The sequence below is a fragment of the Chiloscyllium punctatum genome, chromosome 32 (genome assembly GCF_047496795.1).
Source record: "Chiloscyllium punctatum isolate Juve2018m chromosome 32, sChiPun1.3, whole genome shotgun sequence".
Classification (NCBI taxonomy): Eukaryota; Metazoa; Chordata; class Chondrichthyes; order Orectolobiformes; family Hemiscylliidae; genus Chiloscyllium; species Chiloscyllium punctatum.
The window spans coordinates 43,617,685-43,641,205 of record NC_092770.1 but is presented as its reverse complement, the minus strand read 5'-3'; the positions used below and the strand labels follow the sequence as shown (position 1 = coordinate 43,641,205).

The 23,521-nt window shown below is 45.9% G+C and overlaps 1 protein-coding gene across 4 annotated transcripts in view; it reads right to left on the bottom strand.

Annotated features, from left to right (window-relative positions):
- The window catches only part of LOC140458118 (DENN domain-containing protein 2A), a 144,056-nt gene that overhangs the window by 102,932 nt on the left and 17,603 nt on the right, over window positions 1-23,521 (bottom strand). The window contains exon 1 of one of the 4 annotated variants that reach the window (XM_072552213.1): window positions 9,347-9,692. The exons of 1 other annotated variant lie outside the window; for it this stretch is intronic. In XM_072552213.1, the coding sequence (XP_072408314.1) occupies window positions 9,347-9,393 (47 nt within the window). In that variant the 5' untranslated portion in view covers window positions 9,394-9,692. Of the gene's footprint in view, window positions 1-9,346; window positions 9,693-23,521 lie in introns of those variants that run through there. 2 more of the 4 variants (XM_072552211.1, XM_072552210.1) reach the window with 2 other exon arrangements.

The following is a 23,521-nucleotide window of genomic DNA, read 5'->3' as shown; positions in this document are numbered from 1 at the left end:
AGAGGCTGAATAGACTGGGGCTTTTTTCCCCCTGGAGTGTCGAATGCTGAAGGGTGACCTTACAGAGGTTTATAAAATCATGAGGGGTATGGATAGGGTGAATAGCTAAAGTCTTTTTCCTAGGATGGGGGAGTCCAGAACTGGAGGGCATAGGTTTAAGGTGAGAGGGGCAAAAAGTTTTTAAAACGTTTCACAGACAGAGTAGTGCGTGTATGGAACAAGCTGCCAGAGGAAGCGGTGAAGGCTGGTACAATTACAACATTTAAAAGGCATCTGGACGGGTGCATAGAATGATACAGTCATACAGCATGGAAACAGACTCTTTGGTTCAACTAGTTTATAGCGATATGTTCCCAAATGGACAAGTGCCACTTGCCTGCGTTTAGCCCATATCCCTCCAAACCTTTCCTATTGATGAACTTAACCAGATGTCTTTTAAATGTTGTAACTGTACCTGCATCTACTATTTCCTCTGGCAGTTAACTTCATATATGAATCACACTCTGTTTTATCCATAAACAGTCTATGAGGGGCAACCTGTTTACACAAAGGCTTTAGGTTAATATTTCAAAGTAATGTTCTTTATTAGCTATTCATACTGACTTGTACTTTACATGGTAAACATGTACCAAGCTCTTATATTTACACTACGTACTAACTAATCTACCTTTTGCAAGGATTCATGTCCATACTTTCAGTATTTCTTTCAGTGAAATTCATGTTCCAGTGTGTTTTCTAGTGTACTTAACCAGAATGTTCTAGCTCTGCCTACTCTGTAGTATTTATACTCAGTGACATATAGCTCCAAGACATTATCTGAAGGCTATTCCAGGGTCCTATACCCTTTACACAACAACCAGGGCTTTGGGGAGAACTCTTAAGCTCTTCTTCCAAATAGTATGTTGAACAGGAAGGATTGAGGGGGATATGGGCCAAATGCTGCCAAATGAGACTAGGTCAGGTTGGGATGATTGGTTGGCACTCATGAATTGGAGCAAAGCATCATACAGCACAGAAACAGACCCTATGTTGAGAGATCAGATTGGGAATTAGAAAGGAAACTGTTCAGAAAGGCATCTTTATTCAAAGTTGTGCATAACAGAAGATCAATAAGAGATAGCAAAATTATCTCCAAACCTCTCAATGATTTGGCTGTTAGTATTTTAAATAACTGAGTGACACAGATGTTAGTCTGTCTTGTCATGCACATTATGATCTCAAACTTATAGCCTGGAAGTTCACCATCAGTATTATATTGGAGCTTACAGTACTGGGGTTCCACTACTTGAAATGAAGGTAGGTTCAAGAAATCAGTAAAGGGAAAATATAAACTAATAAGAAACTTAAAAATAAACTTCAAAAGTTTCTACTCAAATGTAAAAATGCAGAGATTTGCTAAAGAGTTTGTGAGACAATTGAAATACTGTTTCCACCTCCTGACCAAAGTACGGATATACTTGCATTAAAAAAAAATGCAATGCAGATTTAATGGGATAATTCAATGGACTCGCCTATGAGGTCATGATTAACTTGTAAACATTTTCATAGCCATTGTAATTTCTTTTAAAATACGGTATTAGAAAATTTCTGGAGAGTAATGGAGTTTTGTTTACATTAGGAAAGTTTATAAGTGAATAAACTAGACAGTGCAAGGGTTTCAAATAAAAGATTTTGGAATGGTTTTCCTTGGCTTAGGAGAAACAACCATAACTTGGAAAAAACCTTTTACTTTCAGTTTGGGGCAGTTTTTGCAGAGGTCTTGGCTGAACCTGGATGTGGAAAAGAATTGTTCGTGACAAAATGAGATGTTTTAGAGCTGTTAAGAAATACATTACTTCAGTATATGGAGTTAAGAATGAAAGCTCCAGCATGGAAGTGATTGGTTACATCCCTGAAGGAATTACTTGAAGCTGAGAAAGTTTAAGCTCAGCTGTCTGAAGGCACCAGGAAGCAGCCATCGGCTTCAGAAAAGAGAGAATTGAAGTCACAGTTTCTTTCACGAATCACTAGAGAGGGTCCCAGAGAACTGGAAGACTGCTAATGTGACACCCGTTTAAAAAGAGAATAAAACAAAAGATAGAAAATTATAGACATATTAGCCTAACCTCAATCGTGGTAAGATACTGGAATCCATTGTGAAGGATGAGATTTCTGAATACTTGGAAGTGTACGGTAAAATTGGGCAAAGTCAGCATGGTTTCATCAAGGGGAGGTCATGCCTGATAAGTCTGCTGGAAGTCTTTGAGGAAGTAATGAGCATGTTAGATCAAGGATGTTATCTATCTGGACTTCAAGAAGGCCTTTGACAAGGGCCAGAAAGGAGGCTGCTGAGTAAGAGAAGGGCCCGTGGTGTTAAAGGCCAGGTACTAGCATGGATGGAAGGTTGGCAGTCTGGCAGAGAGTGGGGATAAAAGATCTTTCTCAGGATGGCAGCTGGTGGCAAGTGGTGTTCCGCAAGGCTCAGTATCACTTTATACATAAACAATCTAGATGAAGGAACTTAGGGTATTCTGGCTAAGTTTGCAGACAACACAAAGATAGGTAGAGGGACAGGTAGCATTGAGGGAGGGAGGGGGTGGCTGCAGAATGATTTAGACAGGTTCAGAGAGTGGGCAAAGTAGTGACAGATGGAGTACAACGTGGGAATGTGTGAGGTCATGCACTTTGATAGGAAGAAAAGAGGCATGGACTATTTTCTAAATGGGGAGAAAATTCAGAAGACTGAAGTGTAAAGAGACTTGGGAGTTCTTGTCCAGGATACTCTCGAGGTAAACTTGCTGGTTGAGTCAGTAATAAGGAAGGCAAATGCAACAATGGCATTTATTTTGAGAGGACTTGACAAGCAGGGATGTACTTCTGAGGTTATATAAGCCTTTGGTCAGACCACATTTGGAGTATTGTGTGCAGTTTTGGGCCCCATATCTTGGGAAGGAATGTACTGGCCCCTGGAGCGTGTTCAGAGGAGACTCATGAGAACAGTGCCAGGAATGAAAAGCTTAACATATGAGGAATGTTTGAGTAGTCTGGGTTTACACTCGAAAGACTGTAGAAGGATGGTGGATATGGATCTAACTAAAACTTACAGAATACTGAAAGGCCTGGACAAAAGTAAATGTTGGGATGGTGTTTCCATTGATAGGAGAGACTGGGACCCGAGGACATAGTCCTAAAGTAAAGGGAAGATCTTTTAGAACAGATGTAAGGAGAAACTTCTTCAGCCAGAGGATGGTGAATCTATGGAACTTATGACCTGTGGAACCCAGGTCATTGAGTGTATTTAAGGCAGAGATTGTTAGGTTCTTGATTATCAAGGGGATCAAGGGTTACAGGGAGAAGGTGGGAGAATGGGGTTGAGAAACCTATCAGCCATGATTGAATGCTGGAGCAGACTTGATGGGCTGAATGGCCTAACTTCTACTTCTATGTTTTATGGGCTTAAACTAATCCCGATGCGGGTGATAGACAGGAGAATTCTCTCTGGTGTGAATATGTAAAGGAGCGCTTTTGGAATTAATGGGATTATACTTTATTGTGTGTTTCTAAATCTTTTAATTTATGTCATACATAAACAGTTCCGTTCATTCTATTTTACCTTCATCTCTTTTCCATAATAAACACCAGTTTTGTTGTTAACCTCTAATCTCTAATTTGCATGTTTGCATTTTGGTGAAAGACCATTTTATTAAAACCAACAAAATATGATCCATAAAGAATTCAGACTCAAATCTGACTGGTCCAATACCATCATCAGCTGGGATCAGAACCATGTATTCAAGGGGGAAATATATACTCTTTTGCCTATTAAGGAACTAAGGGATATGCTGCAAGAGTGAGCAGTGGATTTAAGGCAACATATTAATAATGACTATTGAACAATGGAGCAGACTCAAAGGATTGAATAGCCTATCCCTGTTCCTACCTCTTACGTTCACCATGATTTTATCAACTCTTGATGCATCACCTCATCCTACTGTAGGTAAGGGAATGAAGAGACAGAGGGTGACGTCCATACGGTGGAAGGCGTAAAAGAGAAAAAAACTCAATGTTTTTCCCCCTTACTCTGTCACATACTTTCCAAACCTTGACAATCACTTCCATCAAACATAAATGACAAATAATAAGTGCCAATACCAGATTAACTCTTTCAGCACAGCTTTCTCCAAACTACAGCAACGAGTGTTTGACTTTATGATGGAAGGAAGGTCATTAAGGAAGGCGTTGAACATGATTGGGTAGGGCTACTAACCTGAGAATCTTTTGCAGAGATGGCTGGGGCTGAGATAAACGACCTCCAAAAACAACAACCATCTTCCCTTTGACTGGTTTCATGCCTAGTACAATGGAAATAATTTCCATCCGATCAAAATCCCCCATCCCTCATCTAAATTCTCATTAACCAATTTTGCTTGGACTCCTTGATGCCTCACTGAATCAAAGGCTATTTTGATGTCAAGGGCAATTACTTTCCCTTCACTTCTTGTTAATGTTTGGACAGGAGTTGTAAGGTAAGGGTTTAAGTCAGGCATTTCATTGCATTGCAAAAAAAAAGTTTTCTTGTTTTTTTCCTGAAAAAAATTTGAACACCTGAAGATAAATTACTATCTAGACCAACAATACGTATGAATGTGCCAAGTCATCAAAACGAAATGCACCCTTCTCACTGGAAAGAAATGCTGCTTTCTACCAGCTGGATCCATTCATCAACTGACACCACTGCCACAAAATGTAAACACTTCTATTTTTAAGCAAAAATGAATTGTTTGGGTTGGAAACTACGAGGAACAAGATGGTACCATAATACACTGATTCTATTGTGAGAAGCCAGACATGCTCCCTGGTTAAACAATAGGAATTCCAGCCATCTTTCCACTTTTTTTTTAAATTAATGCGGTACTCTCGGCACAGTAAAAGCTGCAACAAAGACAAAGGACACCAGATAAACCTCCAGCAAGGAGAAAATCAAAATCTCACTGCAAAGGAGGAGTGGAAAATCTGTTTGGAAATGGAGTAGCAGACCGCACCCCATCTAATAAGAGACAGATTACAGCACAGTTTGAGCCTGTCACTCACTCCCAACTTCATAAAATTCTCATTTGTGTTAAGTCAGTGATCTGCAGCATGCTTTGAGCAGAGGGCTTCTTCCAGTCACAGCAGAAAATCTTCTTCACTGCCAATAAATCCAGCTTGATACTCAACCCTGTGCTATGGGTTAAGCACAATGTAATGGTCTGCCTCAGCTCTAATCTTTTGTTCAAGTCACATGACTTCACCATTCTATGCATTCATCTGTAGGAAAGAATAATCCATGCAAATTCATTTTCTCTATTAGTTAGATGTGTATCTCTCATGACTTTTACCTTTTTCCAGTGATATGAAAACTTTAAAGTTTTGTAAATGTAATACAGCTAGATAATGTTTTTTTTACATATTAGCATTCAATGCATCAGAGATGCACTTTAGCACCACACTGTCTAGCATTAGCATACAGTAACACTGATGCAATGAATTAACTTCTCATTCATATGTTCCTCTGCATGTTTGCATCGCTACCAGTTGCAAAACAAAGACCTTATGTCACTGAGGAAAAGATTTGGTGAAAATTAAGTCCACATAGTCTTTCAATGATCTCCTCACCTAATCCCAGTAGTAAACCTTTCTGTTGTTTTTAAACCAAACTTATAGACATCTTTCAGATTAGGATTCCCTACAGTATGGAAACAGGCCAACAAGTCCACACCGACCCTCTGAAGAGTAACCCACTTAGACCCATTTCTCTCTGACTAACACTATGGGCAATTTAGCATGGTCAATTCACCTAACGTGTACATTTTTGGACTATGGGAGGAAACTGGAGCACCCGGGAGGAAACTCACACAGACACGGGGAGAATGGTCAAACTCCACACAGTCAGTCGCCTGAGGTGGGAATTGAATCCGGGTCTCTGGCGCTGTGAGGCAGCAGTGCTAACCACTGAGCCACCGTGCTGCTCCAAACACAATTGATCAAAGGTAACCCAGTGTGAAATAAAAATACTTCTTTTAGTACAAGACTATTCAGATATACAGATGTAAATAGGGAAGCTCCTCAAGTGCAAGTCAAGAAAATCACAAACCGTGGAGTATGACCAAACAGAGACTCTTCATCATAGGACCATTGCCAGGTCAATTAAAGACCATACATTAATTTATATGTGATTTGATATAATAGCCTGATAGTGTCTTTGTGAACAGATAGAAAATAGTTAATAATTATAAATAACTACTGTTTAAAATGCTGTGATGACCTATTTCTTTGCTGCCATGCTTTTTAATGGCAGTGATGGGACATGATTGTGCCCACATGTCATTTTCTGAACATAGCCTTCAGCCAATCATGGTCTGTTTTTTTCAAAAGGGCTGATGACTGAGAGAAGACCGTCAACTTGATGAAGGCAGAAATATTTCACCAACCATTGTTAAAGTCTCACGATGCCCCACATGCTATAATTATCAATCACACAATCCAGCAGGATGTAGATAACTTTACTATCACAGAAGAATAATCTCCAGAAATTGCCAGTGAGGCAGCAAGTAGAATTGGCAGGGCAAATTCAGCATTTACTCATAAATCTGTGGAGGCAATGAGGAATCAAACCTACAGAAAAGCACACAAAACTGTGATAATATGAACCCTTTAATGTACCTGTGAAATGTGGACTATCTACTCCAGAAATACTAAAGAGTTGAATAAGTTTCACATGAGATGCAATCCAACTCACATGGCCATCAAATGGGAGGGTCAAGTGCTGAAAGTTGAGGTCTTTCCATATCTTGGAAGACAAACCTAATGCCAACTGAAAACTTTAAAGTTCTGTAAACGTAATACAGCTAGATCATGTTTTAATAATTTATTTTTACATATTAGCATTCAATGCATCAGACAACCAGAGTCACCACAACCAGAGATGGCCAATAATTTGTGAACCACTATGTCCCATGAACAAAAATAGATCTGAATGATCTATTCATCCAGTTGTTTTGATGGTGTATGCTGAAGCAAGAATTGTCATGACTATAATGCTCTTCTTCTTCAGATAATGAGATTTTCTATTATTTTCCCATCCATCAAAACAAACAAGCAGGGGTTTAGCTTTAGCTCTGAACTGAAGGATGGAATGGTTGGCAATGTAGCCCTTCCCTAACATTTCAACGAAATGGCTCTTCATACTATATGCCAATGATTTGAAGTGAATTTGGACATACCATCTTTCTTGACTTGTAGGTAAACTAAATTGCTACCAACAAAACCAACCTATTCCTCAAAATAATTCTCACCTTCTCCAAAAGAAACAAAAAAACTCAGCTATCCCAGAAACCTGATGAATCAGACATGTTAAAGGACATGTCTCATATGTCGGATATACGCAAGATTTAAAATCATCTACAGGTTTGCTTTCAAAGCATAGGGAGTCTGACGCAAGAAGGTGCTGAATTGGTATAAGTTACACGGCTAGGTCTTATTTCACTAAACAAACATAACCTTCATGTGTTGCATTATAGATTTATTTTCTTTTTTAAAAAAAGGTACCTACATGGGATTGCCACCAGCACCTAAATAGCATTGTAAACCTCTGTTATTGTGGTTGATGTTAAATGAATCAAACTTTTTCACAACATTTTGAATTTTAGAGACAAAAAAGTAAGTTCCAATTTTAGCTCCAAAGACAAATCAATGTAGAGAAAGATTCACTTTAAAACCCATTCAGCAATGCAAAGAACACTGTCTGCAGAACTTTCTTGTTAAAATTAGCTGGTTTGTGAGTTTCTCCTCACAAGGTACACTGAGGCACCCTCTTTAAAAGTGAATCAAATCATGAAGGTAATATACTACATAACAAAAATAAACTCCATGACTCTATAGCATGCTTTGTGTGTACTCTCATTTACTCTCACTGTCTTACAGTAAGCACACAAATAACATCACATCCTGGCTAAGTCATTCATACACAATACACAATAGAATTGGCAGGGCAAATTCAGCATTTACTCATAAATCTGTGGAGGCAATCTCTACTGTAAATTCAAGCACCCATCTCCTCGAAACCCTTATATGTTGTTTGGATACAATTCTGATTACTTTGGGATTATGTTTGAAACAAGATTGACAAAGTGGAAAAAGTCAGATGAAAAAATGAGGAAAAGAACCACACCATTTTTATCTTCAAATCTCATGCACTAGAATCATCACCAGCTGAGCACAGTACAATAACTGGACTCAATATGCTGAATTAGTAACAGCATCTCAAGGCTCTGATTTTCCTCAGAGTAATTAACATCCATCCCTAAAGCAAACACTTGCCAAAGATTTTCACAGAGGAATGCTGTCCTTCCACATTATATTGAAGCTTAAAAATAAATATTTCAACTGCATTTTATTCTGAAAAAAACTGATGATAGACAGAAAAAGGTGCAGAGCTCGTGTTTTGCACACAAACCAGACCAGTGGCAGGTGTTCGTCTGAATGCTTCAGTCTATTGAGTGTCTTATATTACGCGTAATCTCGAAAGCGTCAACTCTACTGGCTGTTTCATCTGAAGGGCACACAAAAGCAGCATGCAGGGACCCTGACTGAGTAACTCAAAAGAACGCAGCAATGTTTCAGATATGACCGAGATTCTTTCACCAACTCTCATCAGAAGCTACAGGTTTTTAGTTTCAGTTACCGGGTTTGGGAAAAGGATTGTGGGTTTTCCCCGTCTACAGTATAAAAAGTTGGCACTTAAACTACTTGTGTAGCCCCTATTAGCTCCCCAGAGGACAGCACTGAAGCTTGGGAATGGGAGATGTTTTAAGGAATCATGCGCAGCAGACCTTCGGGGAGCGAACCCTAGGGGAGGGTGAGAACATACTTCAGAAAAAAGCAGGAACTTAATCAGTGATCTACACAAGTATCAGTAACTTCTCAAGAGAGCAGGATAAAAACTCTACCAAACCGTCATTCCAGCGACCAGAGGGTTAAAACTTCACAGAACACTCTACAGATAGCAGACACGTATTCTACAGGAAGCCTGGGTTAGGAATAGGTCATCCATACATATTTAACCAGTTACTTAAATTCAGATGATTAAAAAATAAAGTATTCATAAACATGGAATGGTTGCAAAAAATGAACTGGGCTCTAGCTGAAAGTCTGTTTGCCCTGAAGCGAAGAGTCTCTCGGTACATTCACATGATATCTCCCTACCCTACCCCCAGCGCTTTTCAACTCAGACTCTCTTTGAAACTCAGCTCTGTCTTTTGTCAGGGTCGGTTATAATCCAACACATGGGAGGAAAACAGAAAATTACTCAATTTGTGGAATTGCCTACCTCACCGATTCTGGTTGCTGGTGAAACTCTGTTGCTTGCAGCTTCATTCCTGCAACAAATAACCCAATTAGGCAGCATTTGCCTGTATTTCCTTTTCCAAAAAAAAACTTCACTTGGGATGAACTGGGGGAGGGGGGCGAGGGAAGTAAAATCGACTCCTTCTGCCTTTGGTTTGCTTTAGAGCCGAGGACCTTCGCTAGGAAACTCCATGTCTCAGCCAGTGAGAGGGAATGCTTGGTTCACCGGGAGCTTGCTTTGTTTCAGGTCTTTTTGGAGCTTCCTCTCTGTCATCCTTCTTTTGCACACTCCCTTTCTTCAGTGGCCTCCAGTTTACTGGCTCTGACGTCTGTACTCAGCCCCTGCCTCCCTATTCCCACACCTCCCTCCTTTGACCTCCCTTGACTTCTTTCCATTGAACTAATCACCAGCTGCCTCTGAACAGTTTTGTTGCCATAGCAACCGTTGTCCCCTCTCCAACTGTACTGGGCCAAGACTACAATAAACACACATTCTACAGTTTCAGGCACATCAAACGTGCTATTAAAGGGGCAACAACTCGACAGTCCAAATATTGTTTCAGTCATTGGCAACCGTTTGATAATACGGCAGGACTTTACTGCTAATGTAAACACGAAATATTCTCTCTCCCTCCCCCTTTCCATTTAACCATAATTAAGCTTTAAATAAAACAAAATCTATAAACACAGATCATGTTGCTGCTTGCCATGGGTTAATATAATACCAGCAACAATTCTGTGCACACAGTGATTAGTTTACAATTTCTGTTCTGTGCTTTCTGGATTTTTGAACAAGTTACACAGGCAGCTCAATAACACAAAATACTCCAGCTGCTGAACATCTGAAATAAAAGCTGGAAGTACTCAGCAGGTTAGGCAGTATCTGTGGAGAGAACAAGAGTTAAAAGTTTCAGGTTGATGATCAAAACTTCACATCCTGAGAAATATTTCCGGCATTTTCTGTTGCAATTTTATGGACTTTCCTCTTAGTCTAAGTAGAAACAACATTAAGAAACCACTAAACCGCACTAACAAATCTGACTCTGTACAAAGAAAGCATGATCTTCAATATTGAAACGTTTCCAAACTAATGTCACAGGAATATTGAGGAAATGCTGAGACACCTTCAAACAGTGATTTTAAACTGGCCTGGAGTTACAGTATAAAACATCCAGTACACTGTCTCCTGGGGTCACTCTCTTAAACTGAAGATCTGAGAAAACTCAGGAGAGATTATTTCTGCACATTCAAGTTGGCAATGCTGTGTTCGTGTGCCTCCAAAAATAGACAAATAATTGTGAATGGTGATGAAGGGTCCCTCTTCCTCTTCTGACATTCTTTCCCACCCCCATCTACCACTCCCCCACTCCCCAACTTTTTCTTCTCATCTTCCACCATCCCTTGCTCTCCTATGCCCCCTCCCCACCAGACTCTGCACCACTTATTGGGCGTCACGGTGGCTCAGTGGTTAGCATTATTGCCTCTCAGTACCAGGGACCCAGGTTTGATACCAGCCCAGCCTCAAGCAACTGTCTGTGTGGAGTTTGCACATTCTCCCCGTGTCTGCGTGGGTTTCCTCCAGGTGCTCCAGTTTCCTCCCACAGTCCAAAGATGTGCAGGTTAGGTGAATTGTCCATGCTAAGTTGCCCATAATGTTCAGGGAGTGAAGGTTAGGTACATGAGTCAGGGATAAATGTAGAGCAATAGGATCAGGGAATGAATCTGGGTGGGTTGCTCTTCGGAGGGTCAGTGTGGGCTTGTGGCCTGTTTCCACACTGTAGGGATTCTATGACTTCTTCCAGTTCTCTCTTATAACCCCTCCCTCCCTCAGTCCTTCATTCCTTCTGACACTCCCCTACCTCTCCTATAGACATGTCTCTCTTCCCCTCCAACCTCATCTCTCATCTGTCCATTCCTCCCCTTCCTTCCTTCATTTTCCCCTTCCACTCTCCTCACTTCCTTACTTCTCCTCCTTCATCACCCCCCCCTTGCTATATATCCTTCTTCTCCCAGTCCCTTCCCCAAATTCCACCACATTCCTTCTCCTCCACAAGCCCAACCCAATATTGACCTCCCCAACCCCTTTACCATCCCTCCTCAACCTTATTGCCCTTCCCTACCCTACACTACCCTTACCCTCACTCCACCTCCACCTCCTGCAATCACCAGCCCCACTCTCCCTGCTTCTTACTTCCCTCTCATTTTCCCCCAATTCCATTCACCCCCTCTACTGCTACCCAGCCCCCTTCCAGAGAGTCACTCTCTCCTCCATAGCCCTTCTCTCCCCTCTCACCACCCTCCCCATCCTCCTTTACACAATCTCACTGGGATCTCCTCCTCCCCTCTCCATCCTAGTTCCCCTCTATCTCCTCCTTAGCCACTTTGATCCTCCTCCTCCTCCCTACCCCTTGTCTCCTCTCCTCCAATCCTCTCCTCCTCCTTTCCCCTTTCCCGTCCCTTTTTACCAAACCCCTTTCCCCACCCAACCCCCTCGCCAAAACCCAACTACCTCCCCTCTCCACGCCTTTCTTTCCCCCCCTCCTCCTCCTCCTCCCCCCTCCTCTCCATCCTGGATCATTGTCATTTCCGGATCACTGTAAGGGCACGGTGTTGAGGTTTGCCTGTTTCGACGGAGGGAGGGAAACATCTCCACCTCTGTGTGTCCACTGGGCACAGCAGCGCCCCAACCACAGCTCCTGCCTTTGGGCGGGCAGGATAACGAGTTGGGGCGTGTACCGATCGCTGACACTCCCGTTTCTCATGCATTAGCCCAAGTGCCGGGAAATTTCACAACTCGGGTCGACGAAAGATCAGTCATATGCAAATAAGTTGTGAAATTTACAATAAAAAAAAGCACTGGATTCATTTCGAAGAAGCAACTTGTAAGGGTGGGGGCAACAGCCTGCGTCAGCGATTGCTGCAGTCACCTCAGCTGGTTCCAGTTCAATACCAGCCGGGGGTCAGGGGGAAGCCCCCCCCCCACCCCCCCCTTCACTCTGCACTACACTCACAAGCAAGAAAAAGGCCAGATTGGGGTCGTTTCCTTCCACACTGCTGTTTTATATATACCTTGTACCATCAAGGATCTTGTGAATCTATTTAATCTCTTCAAGGGATAAATGCCTTTGGGCACAGCTCCAAGGAAAAAAAACTATTTCTCCACGAATCTCAGATTTCAAACTGTGGTCTAACTTTTGGCCGTGCACAATATTCAACAAAGTTTGTGGATCCCATTTGGTGGCAGGAGGGTGTATATTTCACTCCTGGTGTTGACCACTGGATGAAGCACACTGCAAGTGCATAGAGGCGAAAACACAATCTTCTGTGGCTAATCTTCCTGAGGGGCCAGACTGAAACATTCCAGATCAACACCAGGCTTTCTATCGGAGGACCTCAAGATGCTTAAAGAGGCAGATCAGATACGAGTGTCAGGCCATAGTTTCTCCATTTTCTAGGTTTAAAAGGTGTCATATTATACAAAAACATTTTTAGATTATGATTTGGAGGTGCTGGTGTTGGACCGGGGTGTTCAAAGTTAAAAATCACACAACACCAGGTTATGGGCCAACAGGTTTATTTGGAAGCACTAGCTTTCGGAGTGCTGCTCCTTCATCAGGCGGTTGTGGAGGACACAATTGTAAGACACAGAATTTATAGCAAAAGTTTATAGTGTGATGTAACTGAAATTATACATTGAAAATACCTTGATTGTTTGTTGAGTCTCTCATCTGTTGGAATGACCATGATAGTTTCACTTCTTTCATGTGTAAATCACAAAACGTTTTTTTAAAAGTTACATTCTCAGGTTAACTGTAACAATTGGTGTCAGGCCAGATAAGCTATTGAAAGTGTTAGCACCCTGTGTGCAGCTGTCTGTACCATAACGTTTAGATTTTTAGACTAGATTCCCTACAGTATGGGAACAGGCCCTCTGAAGAGTAACCCACCCAGACCCAACCCCAACCCTATATTTATCCCTGACTAATGTACCCAAGACGATGGGTAATTGTTGGTATTATTGGAAATCTTTGGCAACTTGCTTATGCCCGCTGTTGTGCCAAACATGGAGATATAAAAGAAGACAAGATCCGAAACATTAGAGGGTCAGTGAAGATTATGGGGGGGCGGGGCATTGGAAGAAGCTATGAGAAGGGGATTGAAAAGCGATCATCTGTTGCAGAGGGGAAACATGATGAGGGACTGATGGAAATGGGACTTCCAAGAAGAAAAAGCTGAGAAAGACCCAAGACTGGATGGAAAATGCAACAGCAAGAGGCTGAAATCCAGTGGGATTGGTAGAGGAATGACTGACAGGAAGAGATGGAGGAGGAGGATCTACCAGAATCATGGCAACCAAGGAAAGTGGAAGAGGTACAAAGAAGGCAGAGGCTGGAAGTTGTTATTGGAAGCTATGATTTGAGTGTTGGTGATACAGGTATTGGACATGGTTTTATCCAGGTACTCCTTAATGGATGATCTGTAAGGGAAGCCTGAATTGTCAGGGATGGCCACATTGTTCGTGCACTTAGAATATTGTCCACAGACAAGTTGCCAAGTTAGACAACATTTGGTCGCACACGTGCAGGTCCTGGAATTCACGAAACAAACCCTTCAGTTTTCGACAATACCCAAAATCTGTCTTAACTTCAGAACTTAGGTAATATCCTTCCTTTAAACAAATGATCTTAGAGACTCTCTCCTGCTGGCCCAGAAATACAAATAGAAACAGTTCGGTTTCTCGGCCCCTTCTGACTGTCCATTATCGTCCCCATTTCGGATTACAAACAAAATAATTGATTGAGCCTATTAGCAAGAGAGGGAGCAGAGCGAGCTCAGTTAGAGTGGGAGGGGGAGAGGGAGCAGAGCGAGCTCAATCGGAAAGGGAGAGGGAGAGGGAGCAGAGCGAGCTCAGTCGAAGAGGGAGAGGGAGAGGGAGCAGAGCGAGCTCAGTCGAAGAGGGAGACGGAGAGGGAGAGAGAGCAGAGCGAGCTCAATTGGAGAGGGAGAGGGAGTAGAGCGAGCTCAGTGGGAGCGGGAGAGGGAGAGGGAGCAGAGCGAGCTCAGTCGAAGAGGGAGACGGAGAGGGAGAGGGAGCAGAGCGAGCTCAATCGGAGAGGGAGAGGGAGTAGAGCGAGCTCAGTGGGAGCGGGAGAGGGAGAGGGAGCAGAGCGAGCTCAGTCGAAGAGGGAGACGGAGAGGGAGAGGGAGCAGAGTGAGCTCAGTTGGAGCGGGAGAGATTACATTACATTACAGTGTGGAAACAGGCCCTTCGGCCCAACACCTTTATCCAAGGCCCTAAAGGAGCCTTCCACATCCATCAAAGTTTCACCTGCACATCCACTAATATCATTTATTGTATCCGTTGCTCCCGATGTGGCCTCCTCTACATTGGGGAGACTGGACGCCTCCTAGCAGAGCGCTTTAGGGAACATCTCCGAGACACCCGCACCAATCAACCAAACTGCCCCGTGGCCCAACATTTCAACTCCCCCTCCCACTCTCTGCCGAGGACATGGAGGTCCTGGGCCTCCTTCACCGCCGCTCCCTCACCACCAGACGCCTGGAGGAAGAACGCCTCATCTTCCGCCTCGGAACACTTCAACCCTAGGGCATCAATGTGGATTTCAACAGCTTCCTCATTTCCCCTTCCCCCACCTCATCCTAGTTTCAAACTTCCAGCTCAGCACTGTCTCCTTGACTTGTCCGGACTTGTCCTACCTGCCTATCTCCTTTTCCACCTATCCACTCCACCCTCTCCTCCCTGACCTATCACCTTCATCCCCTCCTCCACTCACCCATTGTACTCCATGCTTACTCTCTCCCCACCCCCACCCTCCTCTAGCTTATCTCTCCACGCTTCAGGCTCACTGCCTTTATTCCTGATGAAGGGCTTTTGCCCGAAACATTGATTTCGCTGCTCCTTGGATGCTGCCTGAACTGCTGTGCTCTTCCAGCACCACTAATCCAGTATTTGGTTTTCAGCATCTGCAGTCATTGTTTTTACCTTCGGCCCAACAAGTCCACACCGACCCGCTGAAGCGCAACCCACCCATACCCCTACATTTACCCTTTACCTAACACTACGGGCAATTTAGCATGGCAAATTCACCTGACCTGCACATCTTTGGACTGTGGGAGGAAACCAGAGCACCCGGAGGAAACCCACACAGTCACGGGGAGAACGTGCAAACTCCACACAGTCACCCAAGGCTGGAATCGAACCCGGATCTCCAGTGCTGTGAGGCAGCAGTGCTAATCACTGTGCCACCGTGCCACCCACTAAGAGGGGGGAGAGGGAGCAGAGCGAGCTCAGTCGGAGAGGGAGAGGGAGAGGGAGAGGGAGCGGGAGCAGAGTGAGCTCAGTCGGAGAGGGAGAGGGAGAGGGAGAAGGAGCAGAGTGAGCTCAGTCAGAGAGGGAGAGGGAGAGGGAGCAGGGTGAGCTCAGTCAGAGAGGGAGAAGGAGCAGAGTGAGCTCAGTCAGAGAGGGAGAGGGAGAGGGAGCAGGGTGAGCTCAGTCGGAGAGGGAGAAGGAGCAGAGTGAGCTCAGTCAGAGAGGGAGAGGGAGAGGGAGCAGGGCGAGCTCAGTCGGAGAGGGAGAAGGAGCAGAGTGAGCTCAGTCAGAGAGGGAGAGGGAGAGGGAGCAGGGTGAGCTCAGTCGGAGAGGGAGAAGGAGCAGAGTGAGCTCAGTCAGAGAGGGAGAGGGAGAGGGAGCAGGGCGAGCTCAGTCGGAGAGGGAGAAGGAGCAGGGTGAGCTCAGTCAGAGAGGGAGAGGGAGAGGGAGCAGGGTGAGCTCAGTCGGAGAGGGAGAAGGAACAGGGTGAGCTCAGTCAGAGAGGGAGAGGGAGAGGGAGCAGGGCGAGCTCAGTCGGAGAGGGAGAGGGAGCAGGGTGAGCTCAGTCAGAGAGGGAGGGGGGGGAAGAGAGGGGGGGGGAAGAGAGGGGGGGGGAAGAGAGGGGGGGGGGAAGAGGGGGGGGGAAGAGAGGGGGGGGGGAAGAGAGGGGGGGGGAAGAGAGGGGGGGGAAGAGAGGGGGGGGGAAGAGAGGGGGGGGGAAGAGAGGGGGGGGGAAGAGAGGGGGGGGGGAAGAGAGGGGGGGGGAAGAGAGGGGGGGGGAAGAGAGGGGGGGGGGAAGAGAGGGGGGGGGAAGAGAGGGGGGGGGAAGAGAGGGGGGGGGAAGAGAGGGGGGGGGGAAGAGAGGGGGGGGGAAGAGAGGGGGGGGGAAGAGAGGGGGGGGGAAGAGAGGGGGGGGGAAGAGAGGGGGGGGGAAGAGAGGGGGGGGGAAGAGAGGGGGGGGGAAGAGAGGGGGGGGGAAGAGAGGGGGGGGGAAGAGAGGGGGGGGGAAGAGAGGGGGGGGGAAGAGAGGGGGGGGGAAGAGAGGGGGGGGGAAGAGAGGGGGGGGAAGAGAGGGGGGGGGAAGAGAGGGGGGGGGAAGAGAGAGGGGGGAAGAGAGAGGGGGGGAAGAGAGGGGGGGAAGAGAGGGGGGGAAGAGAGGGGGGGGGAAGAGAGGGGGGGGGGAAGAGAGGGAGGGGGGGGAAGAGAGGGGGGGAAGAGAGGGGGGGAAGAGAGGGGGGGGGGAAGAGAGGGGGGGGGGAAGAGAGAGGGGGGGAAGAGAGAGGGGGGGAAGAGAGAGGGGGGAAGAGAGAGGGGGGAAGAGAGAGGGGGGAAGAGAGAGGGGGGAAAGGAGGGGGGGGGAAAGGAGGGGGGGGGGAAGGAGGGGGGGGGAAAGGAGGGGGGGGGGAAAGGAGGGGGGGGGGAAGGAGGGGGGGGGAAAGGAGGGGGGGGAAAGGAGGGGGGGGGGAAAGGAGGGGGGGGAAGAGAGGGGGGGGGAAGAGAGGGGGGGGGAAGAGAGGGGGGGAAGAAGAGAGGGGGGGGAAGAAGAGAGGGGGGGAAGAAGAGAGGGGGGGAAGAAGAGAGGGGGGGGGAAGAAGAGGGGGGGGGGAAGAAGAGGGGGGGGGAAGAAGAGGGGGGGGGAGAGAGAGGGGGGCGGAGAGAGGGGGGGGGAGAGAGAGGGGGGGGAGAGAGAGGGGGGGGAGAGAGAGGGGGGGGAGTGAGGGGGGGGGGAGAGAGGGGGGGGGGAGAGAGGGGGGGGGAGAGAGTGGGGGGTGAGAGAGGGGGGGAGAGTGAGGGGGGGAGAGAGGGGGGGGAGTGAGGGGGGGGTGTGAGGGGGGGGGAGTGGGGGGGGGGGGTGAGAGGGGGGGGGTGGAGGGGGGGGGGGGAGGAGAGGGGGGGGGTGAGAGAGGGGGGGGAAGAGAGAGGGGGGGAAGAGAGAGGGGGGGGGAAGAGAGAGGGGGGGAAGAGAGAGGAGAGAGAGAGAGAGAGGGGGAGGAGAGAGAGAGAGAGAGGAGAGAGAGGGAAGAGAGAGAGAGAGGGAAGAGGAGAGAGAGAGAGGGAAGAGAGAGGGAAGAGAGAGAGAGAGAGAGCGAGAGAGGGGGGAAGAGATGGGGGGAGGGAGGGGGGAGGGAGGGGGGGAGAGGGAGCACGGTGAGCTCAGTCAGAGAGGGAGAGGGAGCGGGAGCGGGAGCAGAGCGAGCTCAGTCGGAGCGGGAGAGGGAGAGGGCGTGGGATCAGAGTGAGATCAGTCGGAGAGGGAGAGGGAGCTCAAGCAGAGAGTAAGGGGAAAACTGTCCAAACTGCAGAAAAGCCTCCTTTTCCAAGTGCTGTTGCAGGTGATGGGGGCCGGTGTCCTGGAGGATCTCAAGGAGGTAACGGGCCAGCACACCTCACGGTTTGCCTTGGAGGCCTCCAAGATAATCTTCCAGTGCAGGGTCTGCACCGTGGAGCAGGATAGGATGTGCTCAGTGTTTCTCCTTCCAGGAGGTGCACTCGGAGAGCTCTGTGCTCAGCAAGCTAAAGGAGCAACGTGGCTTGGGCATGTCATCTCAGTCTGACATACTGAGGATCAGCAAATCCTTTTATACCAGTCTGTACGACACAAATCCCACAGACAGAGAATCTGAATGCAAGTCCCATGCAATCAAAAGCAAGGGAACTTAGGATGGGGAACAAAGAAACAGCAGACTAACTAAATTTCATATTTGCTTTTGTCTTCACAAAGGAAGACACAAATAACTTGCAAAAATGGCAGAGTTAACAGAGTAAAGAAAGGGAGAGACTGAAGGAAATCAGTACTGGTCGGGAAATGGTGTTAGAGAAATTAATGGGATTAAAGGCCAAGAAATCCCCTGGGCCAATAACCCACATTCCAGAGTACTGAAAGAAGTGGCCTGAGATAGGGTGGATGCATTGGTGGCCATCTGTCATGATTCTGTAGACTCTGGGACAGTTCCTATGGATTTGGAAATAGCTAATGTAATTTCACTATTTTTAAAAAAGCCAGTGAAGAGAAAACAGGGATTGTAGATGGTCAGCCGGAGTAGGGAAAATGCTAGAGTCCATTATTAAAGTTATGCCAGCACAGCACAGTGACAGGACTGGACAGTGTCAACATGGAAATAAAATGGATGTTATGCTTGACAAATCTACTGGAATTTTTTGAGGATGTTTCTCAACCTCTTCCCTTGCTTGAGGTGTGGTGGCCCTTGGGTTAAATCACCAGCAGTCACTTTTCTCTGATAAGACAGCAACCCCAGTAAGATTATGGCGACACAACAGGTCGAGTTGATATGGGGGAAACCAATGAATGTGGTCAGCTTGGACTTTCAGAAGGCATTTGCTGAGGTCCCATAAGAGATTAGCAGGTAAAGTTAAAGCATACCAGATTGGAGGTAATGTACTGACATGGATACAGAACTGGTTGGCAAAAGGGAATCAAGGATTTGGAATAAGCAGATATTTAGAGTCATAGAGATGTACAGCATGGAAACAGACCCTTCGGTCCAACCCATCCATGCAGACCAAATAATCCAACACAATCTAGTCCCACCTGCCAGCACCCGGCCCATATCCCTCCAAACCCTTCCTATTCATATACCCATGCAAATGCCTCTTAAATGTTGCAATTGTACCAGCCTCCACCACATCCTCTGGCAGCTCATTCCAGACACGTACTCCCCTCTGCGTGAAAACGTTGCCCTTTAGGTCTCTTTTATATCTTTCTCCTCTCACCCTAAACCTATGCCCTCTAGCTCTGGACTCCCCGAGCCCAGGGTAAAGACTTTGTCTATTTACCCTATCCATGCCCCTCATAATTTTGTAAACTTCTGTAAGGTCACCCCTCAGCCTCCGATGCTCCAGGGAAAACAGCCCCAGCCTGTTCAGCCTCTCCCTGTAGCTCAGATCCTCCAACCCCGGCAATATCCTTGTAAATCTTTTATGAACCCTTTCAAGTTTCACAAGATCTTCCCAATAGGAAGGAGACCAGAATTGCACGCAATATTCCAACAGTGGCCTAACCAATGTCCTGTACAGCTGCAACATGACCTCCCAACTCCTGTACTCAATACTCTGACCAATAAAAGAAAGCATACCAAACACCTTCTTCACTATCCTATCTACCTGCGACTCCACTTTCAAGGAGTTATGAACCTGCACTCCAAGGTCTCTTTGTTCAGCAACACTCCCTAGGACCTTACCATTAAGTGTATAAGTCCTGCTAAGATTTGCTTTCCCATAATGCAGCACCTCACATTTATCTGAATTAAACACCATCTGCCACTTAGCCCATTGGCCCATCTGGTCCAGATCCTGTTGTAATCTGAGGTAACCCTCTTCGCTATCCACTACACCTCCAATTTTGGTGTCATCTGCAAACTTACTAACTGTACCTCTTATGCTCGCATCCAAATCATTTATGTAAATGACAAAAAGTAGTGGACCCAGCACCGATCCTTGTGGCACTCCACTGGTCACAAGCTTCCAGTCTGAAAAACAACCCTCCACCACCACCCTCTGTCTTCAACCTTTGAGCCAGTTCTGTATCCAAATGGCTAGTTCTCCCTCTATTCCATGAGATCTAACCTTGCTAATCAGTCTCCTATGGGGAGCTTTGTCGAACTCCTTACTGAAGTCCATATAGATCACATCTACTGCTCTGCCCTCATCAATCCTCTTTGTTACTTCTTCAAAAAACTCAATCAAGTTTGTGAGACATGATCTCCCACGCACAAAGCCATGTTGACTATCCGAATCAGTCCTTGCCTTTCCAAATACATGTACATGCTGTTCCTCAGGATTCGCTCCAACAACTTGCCCACCACCGAGGTCAGGCTCACTGGTCTATAGTTCCCTGGCTTGTCCTTACCACCCTTCTTAAACAGTGGCACCATGTTTGCCAACCTCCAGTCTTCTGGCACCTCACCTGTGACTATCGATGATACAAATATCTCAACAAGAGGCCCAGCAATCACTTCTCTAGCTTCCCACAGAGTACTCAGGTACACCTGATCAGGTCCTGGGGATTTATCCACCTTTAACCGTTTCAAGATATCCAGCACTTCCTCCTCTGTAATCTGAACATTTTTCAAGATGTCACCATTTATTTCCCTACAGTCTATATCCTCCATATCCTTTTCCACAGTAAATACTGATGCAAACTATCCATTTAGTATCTCCCCCATTTTCTGTGGCTCCATACAAAGGCCACCTTGCTGATCTTTGAGGGATAAAAACAATAACTGCAGATGCTGAAAACCAAATTCTGGATTAGTGGTGCTGGAAGAGCACAGCAGTTCAGGCAGCATCCAAGGAGCAGCGAAATCGACGTTTCGGGCAAAAGCCCTTCATCCTGATGAAGGGCTTTTGCCCGAAACGTCAATTTCGCTGCTCCTTGGATGCTGCCTGAACTGCTGTGCTCTTCCAGCACCACCAACCCAGAATATGATCTTTGAGGGGCCCTATTCTCTCCCTAGTGACCCTTTTGTCCTTAATATACTTGTAAAACCCCTTTGGATTCTCCTTAATTCTACTTGCCAATGCTATCCCATGTCCCCTTTTTGCCCTCCTGATTTCCCTCTTAAGTATACTCCTACTTCCTTTATACTCTTCTAAGGATTCACTCGATCTATCCTGTCTATACTTGACATATGCTTCCTTCTTTTTCTTAACCAAACCCACAATTTCTTTAGTCATCCAGCATTCCTATACCTACCAGCCTTCCCTTTCACCCTGACAGGAATATACTTTCTCTGGATTCTTGTTGTCTCTTTTCTGAAGGCTTCCCATTTTCCAGCCGTCCCTTTACCTGTGAACATCTGCCTCCAATCAGCTTTTGAAAGTTCTTGCCTAATACCGTCATAATTGGCCTTTCTCCAATTTAGAACTTCAACTTTTAGATCTGGTCTATCCTTTTCCATCACTATTTTAAAACTAATAGAATTATGGTCACTGGCCCCAAAGTGCTCCCCCAGTGACACCTCAGTCACCTGCCCTGCCTTATTTCCCAAGAGTAGGTCAAGTTTTGCACCTTTTTTAATAGGTACATCCACATACTGAATCAGAAAATTGTCTTGTACACACTTAAGAAATTCCTCTCCATCTAAACCTTTAACACTATGGCAGTGCCAGTCGATGTTTGGAAAGTTAAAATCCCCTACCATAACCACCCTATTATTCTTACAGATAGCTGAGATCTCCTTACAAGTTTGTTTCTCAGTTTCCCTCTGACTATTAGGGGTTCTATAAGGTGATCCCAATAAGGTGATCATCCCTTTCTTATTTCTCAGTTCCACCCAAATAACTTCCCAGGATGTATTTCCGGTAATATCCTCCCTTAGCACAGCTGTAATGCTATCCCTTATCAAAAATGCCACTCCCCCTCCTCTCTTGCCTCCCTTTCTATCCTTCCTGTAGCATTTGTATCCTGGAACATTAAGCTGCCAGTCCTGTCCATCCCTGAGCCATGTTTCTGTAATTGCTATGATATCCCAGTCCCATGTTCCTAACCATGCCCTGAGTTCATCTGCCTTCCCTATTAGGCCCCTTGCATTGAAATAAATGCAGTTTAATTTATTTGTCCTACTTGTCCCTCCTGCCCTGACTGTTTGACTCACTTCTGTTCTCAACTGTACCCGTCTCAGATCGATCTCTTTCCTCACTATCTCCCTGGGTCCCACCCCCCCACCTTACTAGTTTAAATCCTCCCAAGCAGTTCTAGCAAACTTCCCAGCCAGTATATTAGTCCCCTTCCAATTTAGGTGCAATCTGTTCTTCTTGTACAGATCACTTCCAATCATCCAAATATGTGAATCCTTCTCCCATACACCAGCTCCTCAGCCATGCATTCATCTGCTCTATCCTCCTATTCCTGTCCTCACTAGCTCGCAGCACTGGGAGTAATCCAGATATTACTACCCTTGAGGACCTCCTTTTTAAATTGCTGCCTAATTCTCTGTAATCTCCCTTCAGAATCTCAACCTTTTCCCTTCCAATGTCGTTGGTTCCAATGTGGACAATGACCTCTTGCTGGCCCCTCTCCCCCATGAGAACATTCTGCACCCTCTCAGAGACATCCTTGATCCTGGCACCAGGGAAACAACACACCATTCTGCTTTCTCTCTGCTGGCCACAGAAACGTCTGTCTGTACCTCGGACTACAGAATCCCCAAATACAATTGATCTCTTGGAAGCTGACGTACCCCTCATTGCATTAAAGCCAGTCTCAATACCAGAAACTTGCCTGTTTGTGCTACGTTCCCCTGAGAATCCATCACCCCCTACATTTTCCAAAACAGCATACCTGTTTGAAATGGGTATATCCACAAAAAACCCCTGCCCTCGGTGTCGACCTCTCTCACCCTTCCTGGAGTTATCCCATCTATGTGACTGTATCTGAGACTTTCCCCCCTTTCTATATCTGCCATCCATCACATACTGTTGCTGTTGCGAATTCCTCATCGCTTCTATCTGTCTCTCCAACCGATCCACTCGATCTGATAAGATTCACATCCAACAGCATTTACGGCAGATATAATCCGCAGTAACCCTTAAACTCTCTTTAAACTCCCACATCTGACAAGAAGTACATATCACTGCAAAGGCCATTTTTGTTCCTTCACAATCTACAGACCCAGAAAATAACACCGTCTTATTCCTCTACAAAACACTGCACCAGGTTAAATTAAGAGCTACGGCTTATATTTTAAGTTTAATCAAGAGACTTATCTCCAAAAACATATAATCAAGAAAGAACCCTCTGTACTCACTAATACAGCCTTTCTCTTGGACAGACTTAAAACAACAATTAACTTATCTGATTCTGTGTTG